At 39.5% G+C, this 22112-nt stretch overlaps 1 protein-coding gene across 3 annotated transcripts; it reads left to right on the forward strand.

The window, feature by feature from the left end:
• The first annotated feature begins 6 nt into the window (after nt 1-6).
• LOC135107966 (mucin-2-like) lies at nt 7-22098 on the forward strand. Of its 3 annotated transcripts, none has more exons than XM_064018458.1 (9): nt 7-145; nt 4909-5051; nt 5237-5439; nt 5603-5714; nt 6039-6162; nt 6871-7031; nt 9136-9277; nt 9390-16749; nt 17113-22098. In XM_064018458.1, the coding sequence occupies exons 1-9, from the start codon at nt 50-52 to the stop codon at nt 19320-19322; spliced, it is 10551 nt and encodes a 3516-aa protein (XP_063874528.1). In that variant the 5' UTR covers nt 7-49; the 3' UTR covers nt 19323-22098. The 3 variants fall into 3 exon arrangements, with proteins under 3 accessions (XP_063874528.1, XP_063874529.1, XP_063874530.1); XM_064018459.1 differs by having other exon boundaries at nt 4912-5051; XM_064018460.1 differs by lacking the exons at nt 7-145; nt 4909-5051; nt 5237-5439; ... (1 more) ...; nt 6039-6162; nt 6871-7031 and adding an exon at nt 7040-8174.
• The last annotated feature ends 14 nt before the right edge of the window (nt 22099-22112 follow it).

Consider the following 22112-nt stretch of genomic DNA (forward strand, 5'->3'; position numbering starts at 1 on the left):
GGCGGGGCGAGCGTCAGCCAATGGGCGGCGCGGGGCTGTAGGGGAGAAGATGGCTGCCTCGGAGGAGGAGTCTGGTCAAAGTGATAGTAAAAATGATGATTCTGCCACACATGAGACTAGCAAGCAATTTTCCACCATTCACCAAGTAAGTTGAGGATCCGAGGAATATTAGAAAAATATTGTGGGCCGCGTCCCTTGCGTAGATAAGCGAGAAATGAGGTCTAAAAACGTTGTTGACAGCCAGAAAATGTCCTTGTTTTTGGTAGAAATACTGTGCTCCCGAGGTGTGTTGGGGCTTGATTTTAGCACCTGTAGCTGTTTTATACACTGCATACCACAAGTTACCATCCCCGCGTGGTAATGATGCACCAAGTATCAAATTAAAGCTGTGTATCGAGAAAAAATAAATATTAGTGGAGTGAAAAATGACTGACGGCGGTCACGTAGACGCTGGAATTTCAGTGGTATTCAATATTTGGGTCAGAATGCATGCATGAGTGTTGCTCTGGTGCTGGTAGCGAAGCTTAGTGCTCGCCATGTCCACAATGAGCCCGAGTGCGGAAAATGGTGACATATTTGGGTAAGATTCTAAGTGTGTACATATGTAAATTTGGTCCCCCCTTCTTTGCGAGTAGTAGACATTCGTGTATGAGTATTTAGGGCCAAGTGAGTGGTGCTATGATGTGTGTACTTGTATAAAGATGCCATCAGTGCTGTGTTCATATGGCCTTCCTCGTCACTTCCACCTTAGGGACAACCACCACCACCACCTCTATATGATTAAAGTGATGCTTAGACTGACATTATATTCTTCGTATCATTAGAATTACTGGTAAGTACATACAAGTACTTTATTTTACCCGTGGGATTTGTCACGGCTTTATTTATTTATTCTATATGTTTATTAAATTTATTATTCCACAAGTTATTTACATGAGTAGACACCCTCATTCCCCCCATCCATGCCTGAATACTTGGCCAAATGTTGTGTGTCTTTCATTTCATGGCAATATTAGTTTAGGTTATAATATTTGTTTGTATGAAATTGTGAACTAAATAATTGACCTCTATACAACATATAATCTTCCATTAATTTGATGTTTCATGCTTCACACTATTATTTTGTCATCATCTCCTAATTTGATATTGAATGCCCTCCCTCATTCTGATCTAATATCATTATAGTAAGCATTCATATAGGTGTGAAAATCAATGACTGCATAATATCATTTTAATTATTGCCCATAACATTCCTGTCATAATTTGCTTCAGTGGAACAAGGTTACTTCAGCTTTCTGTATACTGATATAAGTTTCTTATATATATATATATATATATATATATATATATATATATATATATATATATATATATATATATATATATATATATATATATATATATATATATATATATATTTGTCCATTTCATGATCTTTACTTTTCTTCAGGCTTATCAGCTTAGAGAAAAATGTGGGATTTAATAATTCTAATCACTTACTGATCATTACAGGTTATTATATGGTATTTGCAACTACTGATAGTTTAGCAAATATTTAAAATTTGCAATAAGTCACGATTAAATGCAATTTGATGCTTGTGATATGGAGTTCACTTCCTTTTTTTTTTTTTTTTCTCAGAAGTAATAACATACTTCATAAATTTGTCCTCATTGAGCTGCTTGATGAACTCATCTGATGTAAAAATTATAGAGATATATAAAGGATGCAATTAAAAAGAATTACCTGAAGTTCTTTCCTGCTGCCACTTCTGTCAAATCTTATGTTATTAGTATGGCCACATGTAAAAGATAGGGACTTAGAATAGAAGCTGAGGTGAGTAGCTGTACCATTTACAAAACTAATGTGGTTTATCTGGCCTTAATCCAAACCCTTAAACCCCACTCAGGAATTATGCTATGTTCTGAGGATCTGAGCCTTGTTAATGTAATTTTCCTAGGAAGAGGGTCACTAGAACATGAGATCAGTTGAGCATTCAATTTAAGCTATTGAAATAACAGAAAATGTGGAAAATGTAAGATTATTCCCAATTTGGCTAAAGTACCAAACTGTGCCATCAGACTAACTACTGGACACAGGAGAATGTTAACAAAACCCACTTTCAGCATTATACAGTTGGGAAATCCTCATTCAGCCGCCAAACACAAAATGTGAAGCTGTCTGTATAGAGAAATATCCCCACACATGACTCAGCTATGTTGTTAGGCCTATTAACATGATCATATCTCAGCCTACCATACCTTGCTTGTGACTCTGTAGCATTTATTCTTGACACCACTGCCAGCCATTATCACCTTATTGACATCAGTTCCACAATTCGTTTTCCTAAAAATATATATATATATATATATATATATATATATATATATATATATATATATAAATTGAAAATGCTTCATTAAAATAAAAGTCTAATAAATTAACATATTTGATGACATTTCTATCAGGTTCAATTCAAATCTCATTCCAACAATGTGAAATTATTTTTAAAATTTTAATTAAGTGTTTATTTTGGAATAGAAATATTTTTCAGTTTGATTTAGACCACGTGGCCATTTAAGTTAAACTGACTTATAGAAATGCATGCCTTATTGAAATTTAATGAAAGTCACATTTATTATTGATACAATTTCTGTACTTACATACATTATTGTCTTGATATGATATGCAATTTAACACAGGTAAATATTGTCATCAAACCTTTCCAACACAGTATCTTCCTTGTTGAAAATATCCAAGTGAAATTCAAATGGCTTTATTTAATGCTTGAACAAAAATTCTTTAGGAATCTAATAATTGCTTTGAACAGTTTGTTTAATAAAACCTTACATTAGACAGATTGAATAAATGCTACATAAAAAGGAGAGAAAAACAAGGTTCAGTAATACACTAACTATATTGTCTTATCCAGTGTAGAGTAAATTTTTGCCTGTTCATTCCTCAGAATCAATTCAGTTACATTATTTTCCAAACTTCAGTTTCAATTCAATAGTAATGCACAGTCAATTCCAGTTCAGTGCACCATGTCCAATTTGGTACTCTTACAGTAGTAACAACAGTGTAATGAACATAACATATATTTGCACATTTGTGTTGTAGTCCAATTTTTTTCTATACCTTCATAATTGTGCTGCACTTCTTGCTCATCTGTTTTGAACACTTCTCATAAAATTGATTCCTTTGGCTTAATGAAAGTCTTTATTTTCAAGAGCATATTATCTACCTGTCTGTTTCATATTTTCACCACAGAGATTCATGAAGCAAATATATAGATTTAATGGAAGTGTCAAATTGGAATTGGGCCTGCTGTGACTGTCCAGTCCATTTTCATTGCTCACTAGATGACTGTCCGTTAACTTATCTCCATTTTCAAGAGATAAAGTAGACCCAAAGTTGAAATTTATAATTCAGATTTTCCACTTAAGATTGGAGGGTGAATGAGTAGTGTTAAAGTGTTGCAAAAAGTTCATTTACAATAACCCTACATGAAATTTTAGCCAGCATGGGAGATGCTTGAACAAGTATTGTTCAATGTCTCAAAAACTCAATTCCTCCATCTATCAACTCACCACAACCTTCCAGACAAATATCCCCTCTTCTTCAGTGACATTCAACTGTCCCCATCTTCTACACTGAACATCCTTGGTCTGTCCTTTACTTATAATCTAAACTGGATACTTCATATTTCATCTCAAGCTTAAACAGCTTCTATGAGGTTAGGCATTCTTGGACATCACCAGTTTTTCTCACCCTTCCAGCTGCTAACTCTGTACAGGGGCCTTATCTGTCCATAAATGGAGTATGCTTCACATGTCTGGGGGGGTTCCACTCATAATGCTTTTCTAGATGGGGTGGAATAAAAAGCATTTTGTCTCATCAACTCCTCTTCTCTAACTGACTGTCTTCAGCCTTTTTCTCATTGCCACAGTGTTGCATCCCTTGCTATCTTTTACTACTATTTTCATGCTAACTACTCTTCTGATTCTGCTAACTGCATGCCTCCCCTCCTCCCATGACTTCACTGCACAAGACTTTCTTCTTTTTCTCATCCCTATTCTGTCTACCTCCCTAATGCAAGAGTTAACCAGTATTCTCAGTCATTCATCCCTTTCTGTGATAAAATCTGAACTCCCTGCCTGCTTCTGTATTTCCACCTTCCTGTGACTTGAATTCCTTCAAGAGGGAGATTTCAAGACACTTATCCTTCAATTTTTGACAAATGCTTTGGAGAGATGCTGGGGACCAGCATCTCTGTGGGCTTTTTTATTTGTTTATTTATTTATTTATTTATTTTTATTTATTTATTTATTTATTTATTTATTTATTTTATTTATTTATTTATTTTATTTATTTATTTATTTATTTATTTTATTTATTTATTTTTATTTTTTTATTTTTTTTCCTTGGCCAGTGTCCCTCCAGCATAAAAAGATAAAGGAAGGATGTACATAAGTGATTACATACTGCACTCGTCACACACATCATCTGTTACTTAGTGATTTATGATTCGTGGCTTTATAAATTTGGAAAACAAAAAAAAACAAATTTTTCAGAAAGTAATCTAAAGCTTAGTTTTATGTATTATGAATAGTGGTACTACTGGCTTACTTTGAATAATTTTAAATATGTTCACAATACACTGTTGTCTAAGAGGTTATGATTGGCCAGATTGACTAATGTTTGTCACACAGTGTTAGAGTATTGGGAATTTATCCGTTTATCTTTTATTGATAAGTTGATATAGGATCACTACCTAATGTTGGTAAATTTATAGAATAAGCTTGATAATACCTATGTAATATATTAATATGCATATAATGTATGTTAAAATTACATCACCATGTTCATTAGTAAGGAATTCACTGGTATGACACTCTTCCCCATGTCAGCAGGAGATCGAAAACCAACTGAGCCGGCCAGGTGTGAGCTATGAGAACAGAGTTAGTGCTGTTCTGTCAGGCTGGGAACACCTAGCAGGGACAGTTGAAGGAGATGTTGGCCAGTTGCAGCCCCTTGCAACATTTCTTTATAGGTATGTAATTATTTGTTGCTTTTTATATAGAAAATGCTAATTTTCTAAATGAATGTCATTGCCTGTGTTATTGAATCCCTTTCGTATTAACCTTATTTCATCACACTCCTTTAGCATTAATCTTTGAGAGTATGATTACTATATTATTTTCTTAGCATGAAATTACAAACTGTAAATTTTTTCAGATGGAGTTTACGTTTAATTCTTCAAGGAGAATGGCCTGGTCTTGCCCAAATTGTGAAAACACGGCTTGGTGTGACGTTGCAAAGGTGTTCCAGAGTGGCTGTGCTTCAGCCTCTGTGTCGCACTCTTCTTCCCCTTGTGTCTGACCCTTGGGGTCACACAACAAAGACAATATTTTCTGATTCTGAAGTTCAAGATGAAGAAGGTATGTTAGAATTTATACAAGAATCATCTGTATTTGTCCTCATCAGGTATATAGTCATGTCATGCATAATGTTAATAGTAATTAGTTTTCATCTAAGGGTTTTATGTCTGTAGTTATAGAAAAACAAAAGAATACACATGAAAACTATGTATCAAATTTCCAGCTATAAAATACATCTCCAATGAGACTTGGGAGGTTGTGCGAGTGCGTGTGGACACAATGGTTGAGTCAAGATGTGAGGAACTTGCCTTCAGGGTTCTCAAAGTGTGCATAAGGTATGTAAATGTATTGGTATTTTAATATAGGAATTTTTTTGGCTGCTACTCTTTCTTAATTTTGGATTACATTTTTAAGTGAGTTCATCATAACATTGATTTGGGTAAACTCTTTAAACAACTTACATAATTTATTTTTAATTGCAGTGTTTTCATATAGTGTTGCTGTTTATTGTTGTAAACTTTTATCTTCTCCAAAATGCCAGGAAAATATATTCTCTCTTCCCCAACCAAACAGAAAACAGTTCTCTCATGTAAAGAGTTATCTCATCACTTGCCAATTGCAAGTTAAAAGAAAATTTATTGGTTTCTGTGTTTTGGCAGATGTATACGATTGAGATCAGAAGGCAAGGGTGTCCCACTGTACACAGATGAAGACCATAACCACTTCGTTGATCTCTACTTTGTGTTGCTGTACAAATTTCAGCGCAAAGCCTTTTTAGAAGAAGTAAGTAAAGAATCATTTTGTAAGGTGAAAAGAATGTTGAAGCATTTAGAAGAATGGCTTTAGTATGTACTGTTCTTGTTGCTTTAGAGTGTACAACAACTACAGTGTAGCACCTTTTATTAACTTCACCTCAGATTTTACTGATTACATTTAGTATATATGTTGCGTACTAGATGCATAATTTTCACAAAAAAAATCTAAATTTTAATGTCTGCTTGCTTTTGTTGACATACAGATTATCTTGGATTGAGTCTGAAATTTCTTTTGATCCCATCAAAATATTTATAGAGTAATCTTTTTTTTTCATAGTGATTGGGTATAGAGCATGTTTGTATATGCATTTACTTATTTGTATTTTTACAGGATTGAGGTGAACTCATTATGACATTTTTTAAAGACAATTTATCAGTGTATATGTATGCATGTGTGTGGATGTTTCTGAAACTGTGATAAAAGAGATCTTGACACAGGGTAGTATGCCATTCTGGCAACTGATGGATTAACTGATTGATTTAAGGTGCTAAAATAATAGTGTCATGTGGTATTGCAGTAACCACTGAGGTGAAGAGAAGAATAATTTTTATTTACTATTTAATTATTTTTTTGTTATAAAGCTTATGTTATTCTGATGGGCTTTATTCTGCAATTAGTGATGGGGCAGAAGTAATGGAAGGAATCCACTCATTCAGCATATGTGTTGTTTAACAGGTGAAGGCGCTAGATGTGCATGAAGGAGTCAATCTTGTTCAGCGGCTGGTAACCAAGCAAGACAAGGCAAAAGTTTGGAAGCATCGACTAAAGATTGCTGATCTTGCCATTCAAATATTTTTAGCCACATCAATTGTGAAAAAGTACAGTCATGATTTCTGGTAAGTCCAGTCATAGAATCTTGTTGTTTGGCTAATTTTTTATATTCATTTCAGGTAGTTCCATCCCTCATATTTTAGGCACTCTATTGCTAATGCATAATTTAAGTGTTTGAAACAGATAAATATTCAGAAAAGCAACTTCCTTTTACGATACTAATGTGGCTGGTCAGTTTTTTTTTCTTGTCAGCAAAATTTTATATATATATTAGATATGAAGGCTGTAGGTGTTGTCATCCCCACCAAATTAAAGTCTTGGTCATGTTTAGCTTATCATTAGTAGATCAAATTCTGAGATACACAACAGATTAAATGTAACACATTTTTTACATTGGCTATTCAGGCATTAAGGGAAACTGAGAAGTTGGTAACAGCTTTGTGTGACAGTTGCATCAGTGCACAGTTGAATAAATGTGGTGTAGAAATTTATTATATTCATTATGAAATTACTGGTATAGAGGTTGAGGAAATGTATTTTGTTATCATATAATACAACAAAACTGTTCGGAACCTTGCCTTTACTCAGGTGATATATTTAATTGCATTTTTATTGCATAAGATAAGTTAACAAGAATTGGTAATTAGAGTATTTACACATTCTTTGTTTATTGTTCTGACGAGCATGGCTGGGGATCGTATCCAGGGCTGAGCAATGAAGGTTGATAACTACAACTGCCTCTCACATACTCTGTGGCTATGGCTGGACTGCAGCAGCACACTCCCCTTATTCAGAGTCACCATTCATCAAGGAAGGCTGGCAGGCTATCAACGGCATAAGCAGTGATGAGCTGTTGGTGCTGCCTATTCAGTTTCCTATTCTGTTCTCTTAAGTGGTATGAGAATTCTTTCTGTATCACCTTTGAGCTCTACACACTGCTCGGAATTATTGATGCAGCTCAAGCAGCTCCTCTTTAACAGTTCTGGACAATGCAAAACTTCATAGAACTTCCTGCTAGTAGATGGGGCTGGCTTGGCCGGCTACACAGACTGGCTTTGTTCTGCTTCCAACTTAACTTCTTGCACCTCCTCCATGATGTCTCCAATGGTGCTGTCAGCATAAGATTTGATGAATTCAAGCATGGCCTCACTACTCCTTTCTGCAGAATCTTCCATCAGAATGCACCTGCTTCTCCACAGCTTGTTGATGTGAGTCACCAAAGGGAAGGGCAGAGACTGCCAGGAAAAACTGGGAACGTATACATGTGGAGACATAGGTCAGACACATTAGTATGTGGAAAGGCAGTGGAGGTTATCATACAGAGAGCCTGTGCTTTGCATCACAAAATCAAGCAGGTTTCAAGCAACGTTGCCCCAAGTGTGACTTATCAGTGGTGTAAATAGTTGAGACATTGCTCAACCATGGCCACTTTTACTTTTACTCACTGCTGCTACAATTGTAGTGAGAAAAAGAAAGGGAGATGAAAGTTTCAGAGATGTGAAACAAAGATGTGTTATTTTGCCATGGTGAAATAAATCTATTTATGGTTGAAGTTGTAAGGTAAATGAAGGCAAAAGTTGATTATATTGGAACAAATATGCACAGATGATCTTAATTGGAGAACAGTTTTGTTTCTAGATAGCGCTATGTTGAATGCAAAGAAGTAAGATGAATTACAATTACTCTTGAATGTTTCAAGGGGTAGAAACTGAACATCGGAAATAAGGAATTATTTTAAAGGGGAGGAAAGTGGCAATAGGTGCTTTTGTGTATCCATAAAGATGAATAACTAACTGATAAAAGTTTATCAGGATGATTTTTTATGTCTGAAAGGGATGAAAGAATTACTGTGAATAGGTCTGACACTCTATCCTGAGGTGTCTTGCTTGTTGAGATGGAATAACAGAATGGGATGAAGAGATGAGTGTATAATGTATAGATAGTAACTGCTGAGTGTTCAAGAGGAAGCATCCTGTGTGAGCCAGGAGGACAATATGTCAGAATAGTTGAAAGAGAGAAGTGGTGTGTGATTATTATTGTGTGTTTGTTTTCATCCAGTGTTGTAGTTATTTGGATTGATTGTTATATACAATTTTTTTTACAAAGTGAATAATGAAAGCGACCAATGTGTGATGCTGGTGCATTCATTTTTCATAATTTTTGCTACAGGGCTGTGTTTCTTGAGTGGTGTGGTGTCCAAGAGGCTGCTGCCGTTGCTGATGATGTACTTATTCAAATGATCCACAAGTATATGCAGTTGTGTGAAGCCTCACAGCACATATACTCTATGGGTTCCATCCTTCACAAGAAGGTATGTTTGTAATATTCTGATCTGGAGCATTCTACTGATTTCATAATGCCATTTCCTGCCTTCCATTTTTTATCGTTGAATTTGAGACGCTAATTAAGAATTTTAATTTCAGTTTGGAAATCGCTTGGCTTCACTTGTGACTGAGCTGTTGATTCGTGCCCTCACAATGGACATGAACAGCTTAGAAGCCCTAAAATTGAAGCAGATAGAAGGATCTCAGAAAGAAGAGCAAGTGCAATTGGAACGACAGATGGCTGATGGATTCATGGATCTGGCCACAGTTTTCACCCATCACAAAAGTGTGGCAAGGGAGTGTGTCCTCACTGCATTTAGCCTTCACCCAACCACTGAACGCCTAGTCTTACTCAGCAGTTTTGCTGGCAACTCTCCCTCATCAGATAACTCCCATGTTCTTGAACAACCACACTCATTTTCAAAACACTCCACACCACATACTGCCTCTCTTCTGCCACAATCCTCCTTTTCAACCAGTCAATCCTCTCCTACTTTTATTCCACCCTCTTCATCACCTGTCCCACATTCTTCATCTGATATATCTCAACCACCTTGCTTGTATCAACCAGGATCGCCTCCTCAGTTTTCTTCATCTCCCAGTATCCCACACCTATCCCCCTCTCATATTCCCCCAGCTTCTCATCCAGTACCATCCTCACTAGTGGCATCCTCCCAACCCACCACTGTTCCCACATCTTACACCATTTCCTCTCCCACCCCACACTTTCCATCTGCCACTTTGCGTCCTGAAGCCTCCAATGATGGTACAGAAATGGAACTATCCACCACGTGCCTGCAGTCCACTTCAACCTCTGACATGCAAACAGGCTCCTTCAACACATCAGAGGGCACTGGTGTTGTACAAACTACACAGTCCACCACTTGCCTTCAATTGTCTTCAAGTGATTTTCATACACCACCATGCTCTCAAAATGACTTGCAAATTCCTGATTTGTCCACATTGGAAAACTCCACAGTCAGTGACCCAGTCCACAATAGTCTTAATTACGTTGGTGTTCAAAATAGTGTTAACGTTGATAACATGGAAGTGACTAGTTCCAGTGAAGTACAAGTGAGTCAAAATGATTTACAAACTGATGAGCTTAACATTAAAGGCCGAGTATCTCCAGTGAGTGATCAGAGAGGTCTATCATGTGAAGACCATTGTCTAACAGACATCACGATAGACACAGGACAACCTTACCCAAATATGTCGTCTGTTGCTGATTCTGAAGAGTCGCAGATGACCATTGAAAATAGTGCTCAAATTAAGATGGAAGATCTCTCATTGTCGCAAACCAAAGATATAAGTACTAATGATAAGGAACTGGATAGTATAACCCATGGAGTATCCAGAATGAAAGATGATGTAGACTCTATGGATAAGTTCTACAAAAGCACAGAAAACTTTATTGAACAGTTAAGCCAAGAGCCGCCCATTAAATCTAAATTGACAAATCTTTGCCCAGGGCATCAGAATTATGATGTATTGACCCAGCCTAACCAAGTCCTTGATGCAGAACAGCTAGGCATTACTAAAGAACTCTGTGATGACTTAGCAGTAGTGCTCAGCAGTCCACGGTGGCAAGTGTTGTCGTGGATGCTGGACTGGGGTGAGCTCTCAAAAATTTGTGGGCAGTACATCAAGGATGCTGACAGTGCTAAGAACATGACCAAGGAACTGAAGTATCTCAATATTGATTATAGTCAGTTTCAAAACATGCCATCTGCAGAAATTACGGAGTTCACTGGCATAGAAAAAGGATATGAACACTTTATTGAGCATGAATCTGAAAATGAAGTCTCAGATGATGAGTGCAGTGTGCGTCCTAAGGGAGGTCACATCTCTCCAACTGTCGAATTGAACACTGACTCTGCAAAGATATCAAAAAGGGGAAGAGGACGACCAAAGAAAATGTCACAAATTAGTAGACCTTATGACTCAGACTCAGACCTTGATACTGCTGAACAGTTGAAGGGATCATCCTGTTACATGATTTCAATGTCTGAGTCAGAAGAGTCTGATATAGATAATAAAAATAAGACATACTTGCACATGGACTCTGAGCGAAGTGGGGTCATAGAAGGTAAGAGAGTAACAGCTGTAAGCAATCAAGACCGAAGTAAGCGTATCAGGATTGATGCCGAGACAGGCAAACTGCGAAAAGACAGGAGTTTATTGAATAGCTTGCGACTCTTTAGACACCAGAAATATGGAGGTGATCTTGTGTATGACTCTGAATTTGAAGGGTTACAGCGCTCTGCTGAAAACTTTGCACCTCCTCTCAGTTCGTTGAATCTTAACCCACGTGTTGTACTAACAGAACGGGACAAATCAGCTGTAGATCAGCAGCTTCAGAGGTCAATGACAACAGCTATGGCAGGGAAAAGAGTTGGTTCTGGGAAGGCAACTCTGTCTAGTCAGTCACGTGAATCTTGGAGATATGCAGGATCCTTTGTGGCACCCAATCCCACCAGTGCTGCTCGTCCAGCCACCTCAGTCCCTCTCCCACGCTCCCCTTCAGTCCAGTGTTATGTTCGTCATAAAGATGGTAAAGTGCGCTTTGCTTCCTTCAATAGATCCATTCTGGCTGGCAGTCGCCCCCCTAATCCAGGTGGTCAGAATAACTACTTGAAATTGTTGAAAAGACCAACATCAGGTTATGATGATTCCTATGCAAAATTTTTGCTGCAGCAGAACCCCAGTCTCAAAGGTAAAGGGCCAGAAGATAATGCAACCAGAAAGAGCATGACACTTGATGCCAGCTTAGATTATCTTAAAAAACAAGGTACAACAGTCACTTATAGAAGAAAAACAGGATCAGCCTTAGCTCTTGCAAATGCTCAGAAGACTGTCTTGAACAGAATAATGTCCCCAGAAAATGCTTTATCAGCCATAAGTAGTCGAACTGCTATTGCAATGCCTGTCAGTAACAATCCTCCAAACTTACCTCCATCAGACAAGACAAATCCTGCTAATCTTAGTCGGGTCTTACCCAAAGGCACTACTGTTGTGAGGAAACCCAAATCAGATGGAGCTGGACCCAGCGGCCTCAGCAATAACAGCGGGTCAGGTAGCAGTTCAGGTACGCGAACTGTGGTCTCCCGACCAGGAAGTTTTCCAACTGTGGTTGCTCGTCCCAACACAACAGTCTCATCGGTCGTTCGTTCAGGGAGCTCTGTCATGGCTGTCAGAACAAATGCATCAACTATTCGAACAACCTATTCCCGTGGTGTGGTGGTAACTGGCAGCCTGGGAACACAAGAGGTGGCTACTAACAGAAGTACATCACCTCCATTGACTGACAGCTCTCCATCTACACCAGGAGGTGTCCCTTCTGGGTCAGGATCCTCTTCCTCTTCAACGCCGGCCCCTTTAGTCTCAGCCACGGTGGTAGGTAGTGTCCTCACAACTGTTCCAAGCAGTTCCCCCATGGGGACACAAAGTGGAAATACTGGCAAGCAGCAGCAACAGCAACAGCAACTACTGCAGCAATCCTGGGATGTTGTTCAGAATGAAGGCGTGTGTGTAAGTGGTGTTGAGAGTAATACCACCATCACCCAAATGAGCAGCACCACCAGAGGAGCCACCACTTGTACCACCACCGTGGCTAGCCCTCCGGGGGACACCAGGGCAGCTAGTATGTTAGAGACTTTACTCAGAGACCGACCTGTTCCTCCCAGCCCTCTCCATACCCAGTCCACCACAGCTATCACCACTATTACTGCTGCCCTACCTAGTACCATAACATCTATAGTAGGCAGCAGTAGTGTTCCTATGGCAGTTACTGGGGAGAGCCAAGTGACAAATGCTGTGGTGGGTGCCTTGAGCAGTACTGGCAACAACAGTGGCAATGTGGTCATTGCAAGTGGATCAAATGCCAACAGTGGCGTAATCATGGCGAGTGGTGTTGTTGGAGCGCCCACAGGGGGAGGTGTTGTAGTTGCCAGCAGTGGAATTGTCGGCAGTAGTGGTGTTGGGGTAAACAGTAGTGTTGGTGAGGGTGGCTCTGGAGCAGTGCAGCAGGTGCTTTTGCCTGGCCAAATTGTCCAAGTTCACACCAGTGATGGTACAACAGGCATTGGAATTGTGCAATCTTCCTCATTAGATTTAAGATTACCAGCTGGAACAAGAGTGATAAAACCTGGTGGTGGGACAATACGAACCACAGCTGCACAGCAACAGCAAGTTACAGGAGTAATAAACCAAACTGGTGGTCGCCAGGTCAATGTGTTGCACAATGTAAAAATTCTACAGAATGTGCAAAACAGACAGATTGTCCGCACTGTTGTTGTACCACATCCTGTTGCCCTCCAGGGTCTAAATACTCCATCAGGTCAATTAAAGCCTCAAGTTGTTTCTCTAAGCCAAGGAACCAGCACATCTGTGTCAACAGCAGGAGAGGGCGGGGTGATACAGCCCCAAGTTCCTGCTACCACTGTGAGGGCTAAAATTCCACCTACCACTATTGTCCAGAAAGTATTAAGCCGTAGTGGACTGGTCATCCGCACTGTCAGGCCTCAGACCTCATCTACTCAAGCATCAGGAGATGCAGCTTCTTTTGAAGAAGGATTGGGGGCAAAATTACAACAGCAGCAACAAGCTGCTGATGGAGAGAAAAACACAGGAACCACTGCCACCACTAATGTGACTGTAGCTCGTCTGCCCCAAGATGAAGGTCTTGGTGAACGTCTTAGTCACTACCTGAAGACTGCCCTTGCGAGCTCTACAAGTACCCAAAGTGTTGGAACTCAAACCCTGACAACAGCTGTGAAGCCCTCAGCAGGTCAGTTAGTAAATCAGGTTGCTATGAACCACTTACGAAGTGGGGGCAATGCAGCTCTCTCTCTATCAGGAGGCATCCCTGGAATGAGTGGTCCTCCCAATACCATTTCAACAAGTCCAACACCTCCACAACAAGCAAATATACCTTCTCTTCCTTTAACTCCAACTAATGCAGTCAGTTCCGAAACTTTGGAGCAGATAAGGGAATTTGAATCCGTCTTTGAAAAGGTATCAAATAAATCAGGAAAAGAGGGAGCTGATGGAGAAGCAAGTGTGGACAGCTACACAAGTACTCCTATGTCCTCTGAGGAGTCAATGATTGCTGCACAGCTTTTGAGTATGGCTAATGATAATCCTGCTGTCACAACATCTTCAAGTTATGTATATTCTGTTCCCACAACTGTCTATGATGCAAGTGGAACACGTCTAACTGAAGGAACGTACATAACCATTCCTAGTACCACTCAAGCAGGCACTCTTATTTTAGTCAATCACAGTGGTTCTGGCACAGGATTAGTCACCGTTGCCAGTGGTGTACAGAACCAGCAGCAGCCTCCTCCTGCAGCTTCACCAGCTTTATCTTCTACCTCGTCTCATTCTTCTATTGCATCGTCACCATCATCTACTTCCAGCAAGACTAAAAAACCACCACCAAAGTCAAAAACTGTCCCTCCAGCCACTCCCCCCGTAGTGGCCAAGCCCAAAACCCCACCACCTCCAAAAGCTCCAGCCCCTAAACCAACGGTGGCCAAAACTCAATTGGAAGAAAGTGACGAAACCAAAGCTCGTATTCAGGCTATCCTGGAGCAGTACAAGCAAGATCTGGCCAATACTCCACAGCCTCAACCAGCCCCAAGAAACAGAAAAAACTGCCCTCCTCCAAAAAATGAAGGAAAAACATCCACCAAAAAAAAGAGTCCAGTAAAGAAGGTTGAAGGGGGTGCAGGGAATAGTCCAGCAGTCTCAGAAGGCTCCATAGTTGGGTGCCCTTCCCCAAGTCCATCACCAGGTCCTGCAAATGATAACTCAGTTGGTCCCTCAGGTAGTGCTACAGGTGGCCAACCAGTTCAGTTCTCCCAAGTTGTGGCTAGTCAAGGTAGCACTACTCCCGGAAACCACAGTGTTCCTGATGAGAAGATAAAGGCTGAGGGTAGTCCTGAAGTTGTTGCTTCAGCTCCACAAATACTCCAGGGAGTCATGGTGTCAAATGTAAAGGTTGAAGGAAGTAATTTATCAAGTAATTCAACAAACCTTGCACAAGGCATTGCAGGAGGTAGATTTGTCCAGCTTATTCGACATTGTGGAAAAGTGACAACAATCACAACTCGTCAACCCATGAATAAAGCAAAATCTGCCAGCCAAGGAGGCCCTCCTCCTAATGTCACAATACAGGGGCGGATCAGTATGAATGATCTCATGGAAAGTCATATTGCATCTCTGTTAACTGGAGGAGGTTCAGCTCTGACACAGACTCCATCTGTTGTCAGCAAGATTGTTCAGCAGCAGCAGTTGGCTAGTCACCAAGGAGTTCAACAAGTAGTAGTGCAAACATCAGGAGGACAGCAAGTATTGCAACAGGTAGCAGTTCAACAGCTTCCCACTTCACCGGTCAAACAGCAGCAGCAGCAGCAACAGCAGAAACCCCAACAGAAAAGCAGCGTAATTCAACAACTCTGCATTGCGAGTAAGGAAGAACTGTCGGGTGCAAGTTCACAGACTTCTCAAGTACCAGTCAGTATGGCTTCCTTGTCAAATACTCTTTCCAATAATATGGTCACTATTGCAAACACCAATGTTCTAAGCACACAAGCTGTCTCTAAAATATCTACAAATTCAAGTCCATCACCACCTACAAACACATCAGGCATCCCTTCACCAGCTCTGTCCACTGCAAATAATACTAGTGCTGTTACCACAAGTGGCACAGTTAAACTTCCTTCCCTCTCTTCTATCCCAAACTCTCCACTCACTCCACAAACAAATGCTGTAACATCACCTCCAACTCCACAACCTGTATCAGCCTCCCCTCATACTCCCTCTCCTGCAACAGAGCCATCTCCTACCCCTTCATCTTTTCAAATGGGAGAAGAGAGCAATAGTAGTGAACAGAGCGTTGGTGAAGGTCTTGCAGGACCACTCCCTCCATTTCTCACCTTAAAATCATTCATCATGAGGAGCCCACAGCAGCCTTCACCACAAACTCAGCAAACACAACAGCAAAAAATTCAGCCAGAACAAAAAATATCAGATAAGTGCTTCACTTCAGGAACAGGAATACAAGTCCCTAACAGTTCAGGACCTGCTCAAGAAACCACTACAGTATCCCCTTCAGTAGCACATAACAAAACTCCCCAAAGAGGAAATCAGTCACATGTCCAGTTGCAGATTTCACAACCTCCTAGAAAACCAACCACAGTAATTCGGTCTGGAGGAGGGAATCCTGGAAGAAGATTAGTTGTTGGAGCTGTGGATGCAAATGGAAGGGCAGTACCACAAGGCACAGCAGGTTCTCCTCTTGTCAGTGGCACAGGGGAAGCAGGAATTGCCACATCACCCATGTCAAGCTCCAGTCATGAGGGATCACCAGCCAACACACAGTCTCGCATACGCCTGGCAACAAGACCCCAAGACATGAGAAGTAATTCAATTGACTCCTTAAAAAGTGATCTGAGTAAGTAGTTTTTTTTATGTAAAATATTAGTCTGATAATTATCTTTTTTTTTTTCTCTCTCTCTCTCTCTCCAGCTTAACATGTTTTGTTTAAAAATGCAAAAGGTCTTCATAGAATAATAAAGAAAAGAACAACCATATCTATAATATCTGTACTGTAAGAAATCTGTAATTTTGAAAGTCACTTATTTATCTGTAAATTTGTTGACTGGAGAAACTGTAATGTAAAAAAGGCTACAACCCTTTCTGAACATTATACCTCATTATATTTCAAGAACATGTAAGGTGGAGGATGTTATTTTTATTTATTTTTTTTAATATAACCTATTTGAATATGTTTCCTAATTGTTATGTACTCTTGCAGGTGTTGAAGAGGTTCAGATTCCACCTAGTCCAGCAACATTAACAAAACAGATTCAAAGTGCATACATGACTGAAGCAGCACTGTCTCCCTCAGTCTCACAGTCTCAGCACTCAGGATCCTCCTACTCTTCCCCAAGCACAACACATGATTTACCATTTACTGAAGCTCCTGCTACCTCAGATGATTCTTCGGGAGGTGGTTTGACACAGCCTGGCCACTCCTCAGCACCATCTGCTCCTGGCCTCTCCGTGACAGGGGTCTCTCCTGAAGGTGATACTCAAATGGGAGCATTGACCTCACCATCTGGAGATGTTTACCTTCATCAGTCTGGTACTGGGTTAGGGCTGGAGAGCTTGGAAGCAGGGACACTGCCCCTAGTTTCAGGTATGGAAGTAAGGACACATTCTCCAGCCTTGAGTGATTTGGTGTCCTCAGGACCTCTCCTTACTTGGTCCCCAAGATCTGCAGACTCCATGATGGCACAGTCTCCTTCTTTAAATGATGCTCTCACAGCAAACATTCCTCTTGATGTTAATCACAGTGAAGATTCTCTTTGTGACTCATCCACTGGTTTCCCTGGGCTCTTCTCAATTGAAGGAGATGGTGTTAGTGTGTCTTCAAGCACAAGTGAAGACACTGGAAACACCACAGCTGGGGTTTCAAACAATCAGCAACACACTTTGCAACAAGATCTAGAATCACAGGAACAAATAGAGGTGACGATAGATCTGCATCCCCGAGAAAGTGAACAAGACCACACCATAACCTCTACCAGGTCGCCAACTCAGTTAGAGCTACCTGTGGCCACCCTTCGTGGAATAACTACTCATAGCATACCATCATCAGGGAGCATTGTTATAAACCATGGGTCACAGGAGACACCATGGAGATTTGACAACACTATTGTTTCACAGGCTAAAAGTGTCATTAACCAGACATCAGAACCTACTAATGGGCATCATAATGATAAGCAATCTGCAGATCCTGAAGAAACTGCAGGTCCATCAAACAACATTCAAGGTAAACAGAATGACGGAGTTCAAGCATCATACCAAAAAGGTAAACAGAAAAGAGGAAGCAACACAGAATTAAATGAACAAGAAGTTGAGGATGTCAGAATTGTGGCTGAGGTTGTTGCAATGAAGGGAATGGAGAAAACAAACAAACAAAGCAAATCTGATGGGAAGATTGATGGTGAAGTGAAGAAATCTCAAGAAGGGAATAGTAGAAAGCGCAGTCAGTATTCAGCTTGCCCTCCTGACAAAAGAAAACTAAGTGTAATAAATGAAAATGAAGTAAAGACAGAAGAAATACCAACAAAGAATGGACATGAAGATGATCCTGCACATTCTAATATAAAAATTGGAAACAGTAGTGTTGGTAGAAACAAGCGTAGAAGCTCTCAGCGTGCTGTAGCAGCTTCTAGTAATGCAGTTTCTCCAACTTCAGTGAATCGAACTAGAACAAAGCCTTTGAAAAGTGAAGCCAATATTAAACAGGAGCATGGATCTGGATTATTAGGCATTGACATCAAAGATGAAAAACTTATAAAGCTAGAAAAGGTCATAAAGGAACACAGTGATGGTGGAATCGGAAGAACTAGGGGGGCAAAGAAACGCACAGAAACAGACAGTGTTGGGGAAATAAAGGAGGAAGAGAGTCAAGGGGAGCAAAAGATAAGTGGAGAAATTAAGCAAAGTGAGGATAGCACTGATATGAAGTTTGGTGAAGGGGAGTGTGGTGAGGAGATGAGACGTGGTGGCAGAGGTGCAAGGGCTGCTAGACGAGGTGATGGCTATGTTTTAATGGAAGAGGAAGTGCAAAATCATTTGGATGAGGATTCTGCAGTACCACGGGGGAACCGTGGCCGCCACGTCAGTGGCACCTCGGATACCAGCAGCAATTATAGCGTTGAGTGTGCTGTCACTCCAGCAGTTCTTGACACCCCCAGCATCAGTGGGGGACGGAGACGACGGCGGCACAGCAGAGAAAGCAGTGCCAGCAGCAGGGATGGCAGCCCACTCACAATACATTCTCATGAATTTCCCCCTAGTGGTGTTAATACTAGACGCTCATCCTCACGGGACCATGCCAAGAAAAAGAAATGCTCATGTTGTGTGGGAGGGGAACAAAAGAAAAGTACCTCTGGCAGTGGAAGGAGAGTGTCCACCAGAGCTGCCAGAGGCTCCAGCAGTGGTTCTTTGCAGTGAACAAAACAATTTGTGTTTCTTGCAGTGTAGGACTTTGCTAGAATCCTCATGTATGTATATGTAAAAGTTCCATCTGTAGTGACTGTACAAGAAATACTGGTGATTGAGGAGAGATTCATCCATACTAGCAATAGCACTGCAGTAGATGATAAGCAGCTATATCCCATTCTGTGATTCATTTATGTAGAGGACACTTAATGGCTCACCTGTGGTATTTCTGAGCTAAATATCTTCTCCCAAGACAAAAAGATGTGGCTTCTGTAGTTTTGATGATATTGTTGATCTTTATGAATAATAGTGGCTTTGGAACAACAGTCTTCATCTCTTTCCACAGAATAAGCATTAAGTGTTAACAGTTTAATGTTCCTTTTCATATTTCAAAATATTTTTATACTCTGAAAAACTTGCTCACTTGTGTGAGCTCTTGCAGCACAATTTTTTTTAATGGGATATTAGTGCCATACATTTCCAATTTAAATTGAGTAGACTGCAGACCACTGATTTAAAAAAATCTCTGTGGTCATCAATGGCTTGGCTTGATGCACATTTTTGTATCATGTCAGACCAGTAAGGTCACAATGATCATTTGTACCTGAGTGCTTTTAAACTGGTGTTAGTCCAAGTCTTTTAGACAAATCCAAGTGTGATGCAGTGTTTCCCTCCTGTCTGTCAGTGAATTGACTTCCACTACTTTACAATTCTGAATCAAAGAACTTATCTCTTTTCTCAAAAGTATGTATTGCTTTCATTCGACATAGTTCATTACCATACATAGATTGATTTTTATATGTATATATATTTTTTTCATAATGAAGGCAGTTTTCATATGTTCACAGCTTGAAGGTTTTTAATCTAAAATTTTCTATTAGTCATTTTTTATTTTTTCATCATCTTATCTCCATAATTTCATTTCCATATCATTTACCTGTATGGAAATTATAATTTCCAAATCAGGATTTATTCAACTTAAGAGTTGGCGACTCATCCAATTTGGCACCTTGTTGGGTCACACAGATTGATACGCTTTTGGTGGACGTTGTCTGGTTCTTAAAGCCTGTCCTGCGCAAACTGTAAATACTTTCTCATTAGTGATTTTGCTATATCCAAATTTATATCTTAATTTTTTGAGACCCTCCTTAGTGGGTTATATTATGATTTGTAAAGATAGAAAAGTGGTGTTCTTTAACTCTTAAAATCAATAGGCTAGTATTACTTCCTTGATGGATCAAAAGCTATGTTGAGAAAAAGTGACGTGGCTCCTCAGTGATAGTCCTTTACTCAGTAACTGATGGCCAGTGGAGGAGGAACCAGCGTGCTGTCCATACCAGTACTCTCATAGAATTATTAGTATTTCTACCAAAGGGAATATGTCGCATCTGTAAGTAAAATCTATAGTAAAGCTATATGTTCTCTTTGTGATACATTCCCAGTCTGCAGTACTTTTCTTTTCTTTTTTCTTTTCATGCATAGAAAATTCATGAAGTGTGGATCCATTAGATGTGTTCATTATGGATGTGGGTCTGTTACAACATGGGAACTATAAGCATGTTCATGCTGTGTATTTATCCTTATCTTGTAGCTCTCATAAGAGTGATATGCCAGACTTAAGACTTGCATCTGCTAACACTGTAAAGTTCTGAGAATCAATACGAACAGAGCAGCCATATCAGCACAGAGCTGATAGTCCAGCATCTTGTCTTGTTCAGACTGAATGGGACATGTAAAAATGAAAGACAAAACGAGTTGTGATGTAATAACAATACTGTAACCATAGAAACATTGAACAGAAGTGTACCAGGAAATTAAGTAAGAGACAGACCCACTCCTGTATACATAAAGTAGCTTATCACTGTAGTGTTTGTATTCCCAAGTTTGGGAAAATATGCTTGACCATCATTATCTCTGACAGTGATGGTATTTAATTGTCCTTGCTCTAAGAGAAGTAGTAATGTTAATGCAGAATGTTTGCTTTTTTAATTTCTTGGGAGATCTCTTATTTACATGCCTAGAACCATTTCATTACCAGAAAGGGCACTTGAAATTTATTACTCTTCTGGACAAATCTGAGTTGAATAGGGCAAGTTGTTTTGAATCATATTTCATAATGAAAATATTTATTTTTGAAAATTGGCAGAAATGCAACATCAGCATTGAATGTTTTATATGTTTGTAATTAATAATAGAAATTGCCAAGTATTTTGCATTTCACAGCTGAAGAGTCTTGTACAATCACTTTTTTTTTTTTTTCTTTTTTTTTTCTTCAGAATGCCATTAATTATTCCTTTGTAATTACCTTGAGGGCATCCACATCTTAAGACTACAGTGACTATAGAAATATAAACTATTTTACTTAGATGTATATAAAAGTGTGAAGGTTTCATAATCAGCCCTTGTACTGTTAGCATGTAAAATTGGCTTAGAAACTGACTTGAGTACTCGTTTTTTTGCTTGTAGAAGGCTAGCTCCTGCGTGTGTTTATTTTAATATTGTATTGAATGATGCTTACCAGAGTTATGTAATGATTGTGTTTATAAGGGATTTTTTTATTATTTATACTGTAAATAGCTTGCCAAAGCTCTCCACATGTACACTATTCTCCTGTTCCAGCTAGGAGAAAGCTACTCTAGGCTTTCTCCATTCCTAGTTAAGTGTAAGTTTTCTTGATAAAATGTTAATACCACTCTGTTTGTAAATGGTATTGTGTACAAAATGTTCATTCTTTTTGTATTTGTGTAATGTATGTACAAAACGCATAAATCCTTTCATTTTTGCAGTACGACTAAGTTTTAT

Source organism: Scylla paramamosain, chromosome 16, assembly GCF_035594125.1.
Source record: "Scylla paramamosain isolate STU-SP2022 chromosome 16, ASM3559412v1, whole genome shotgun sequence".
Classification (NCBI taxonomy): Eukaryota; Metazoa; Arthropoda; class Malacostraca; order Decapoda; family Portunidae; genus Scylla; species Scylla paramamosain.

What these genes read in the sequence shown, in the direction of transcription:
- LOC135107966 (XM_064018458.1), top strand. Translation starts at nt 50, where the DNA reads ATGGCTGCCTCGGAGGAGGAGTCTGGTCAAAGTGATAGTAAAAATGAT. An exon ending in GCAAAGCCTTTTTAGAAGAA is followed by an intron (nt 6,163 to 6,870) that starts GTAAGTAAAGAA and finishes GTTGTTTAACAG; the next exon opens with GTGAAGGCGCTAGATGTGCA. An exon ending in CTCCTTAAAAAGTGATCTGA is followed by an intron (nt 16,750 to 17,112) that starts GTAAGTAGTTTT and finishes GTACTCTTGCAG; the next exon opens with GTGTTGAAGAGGTTCAGATT.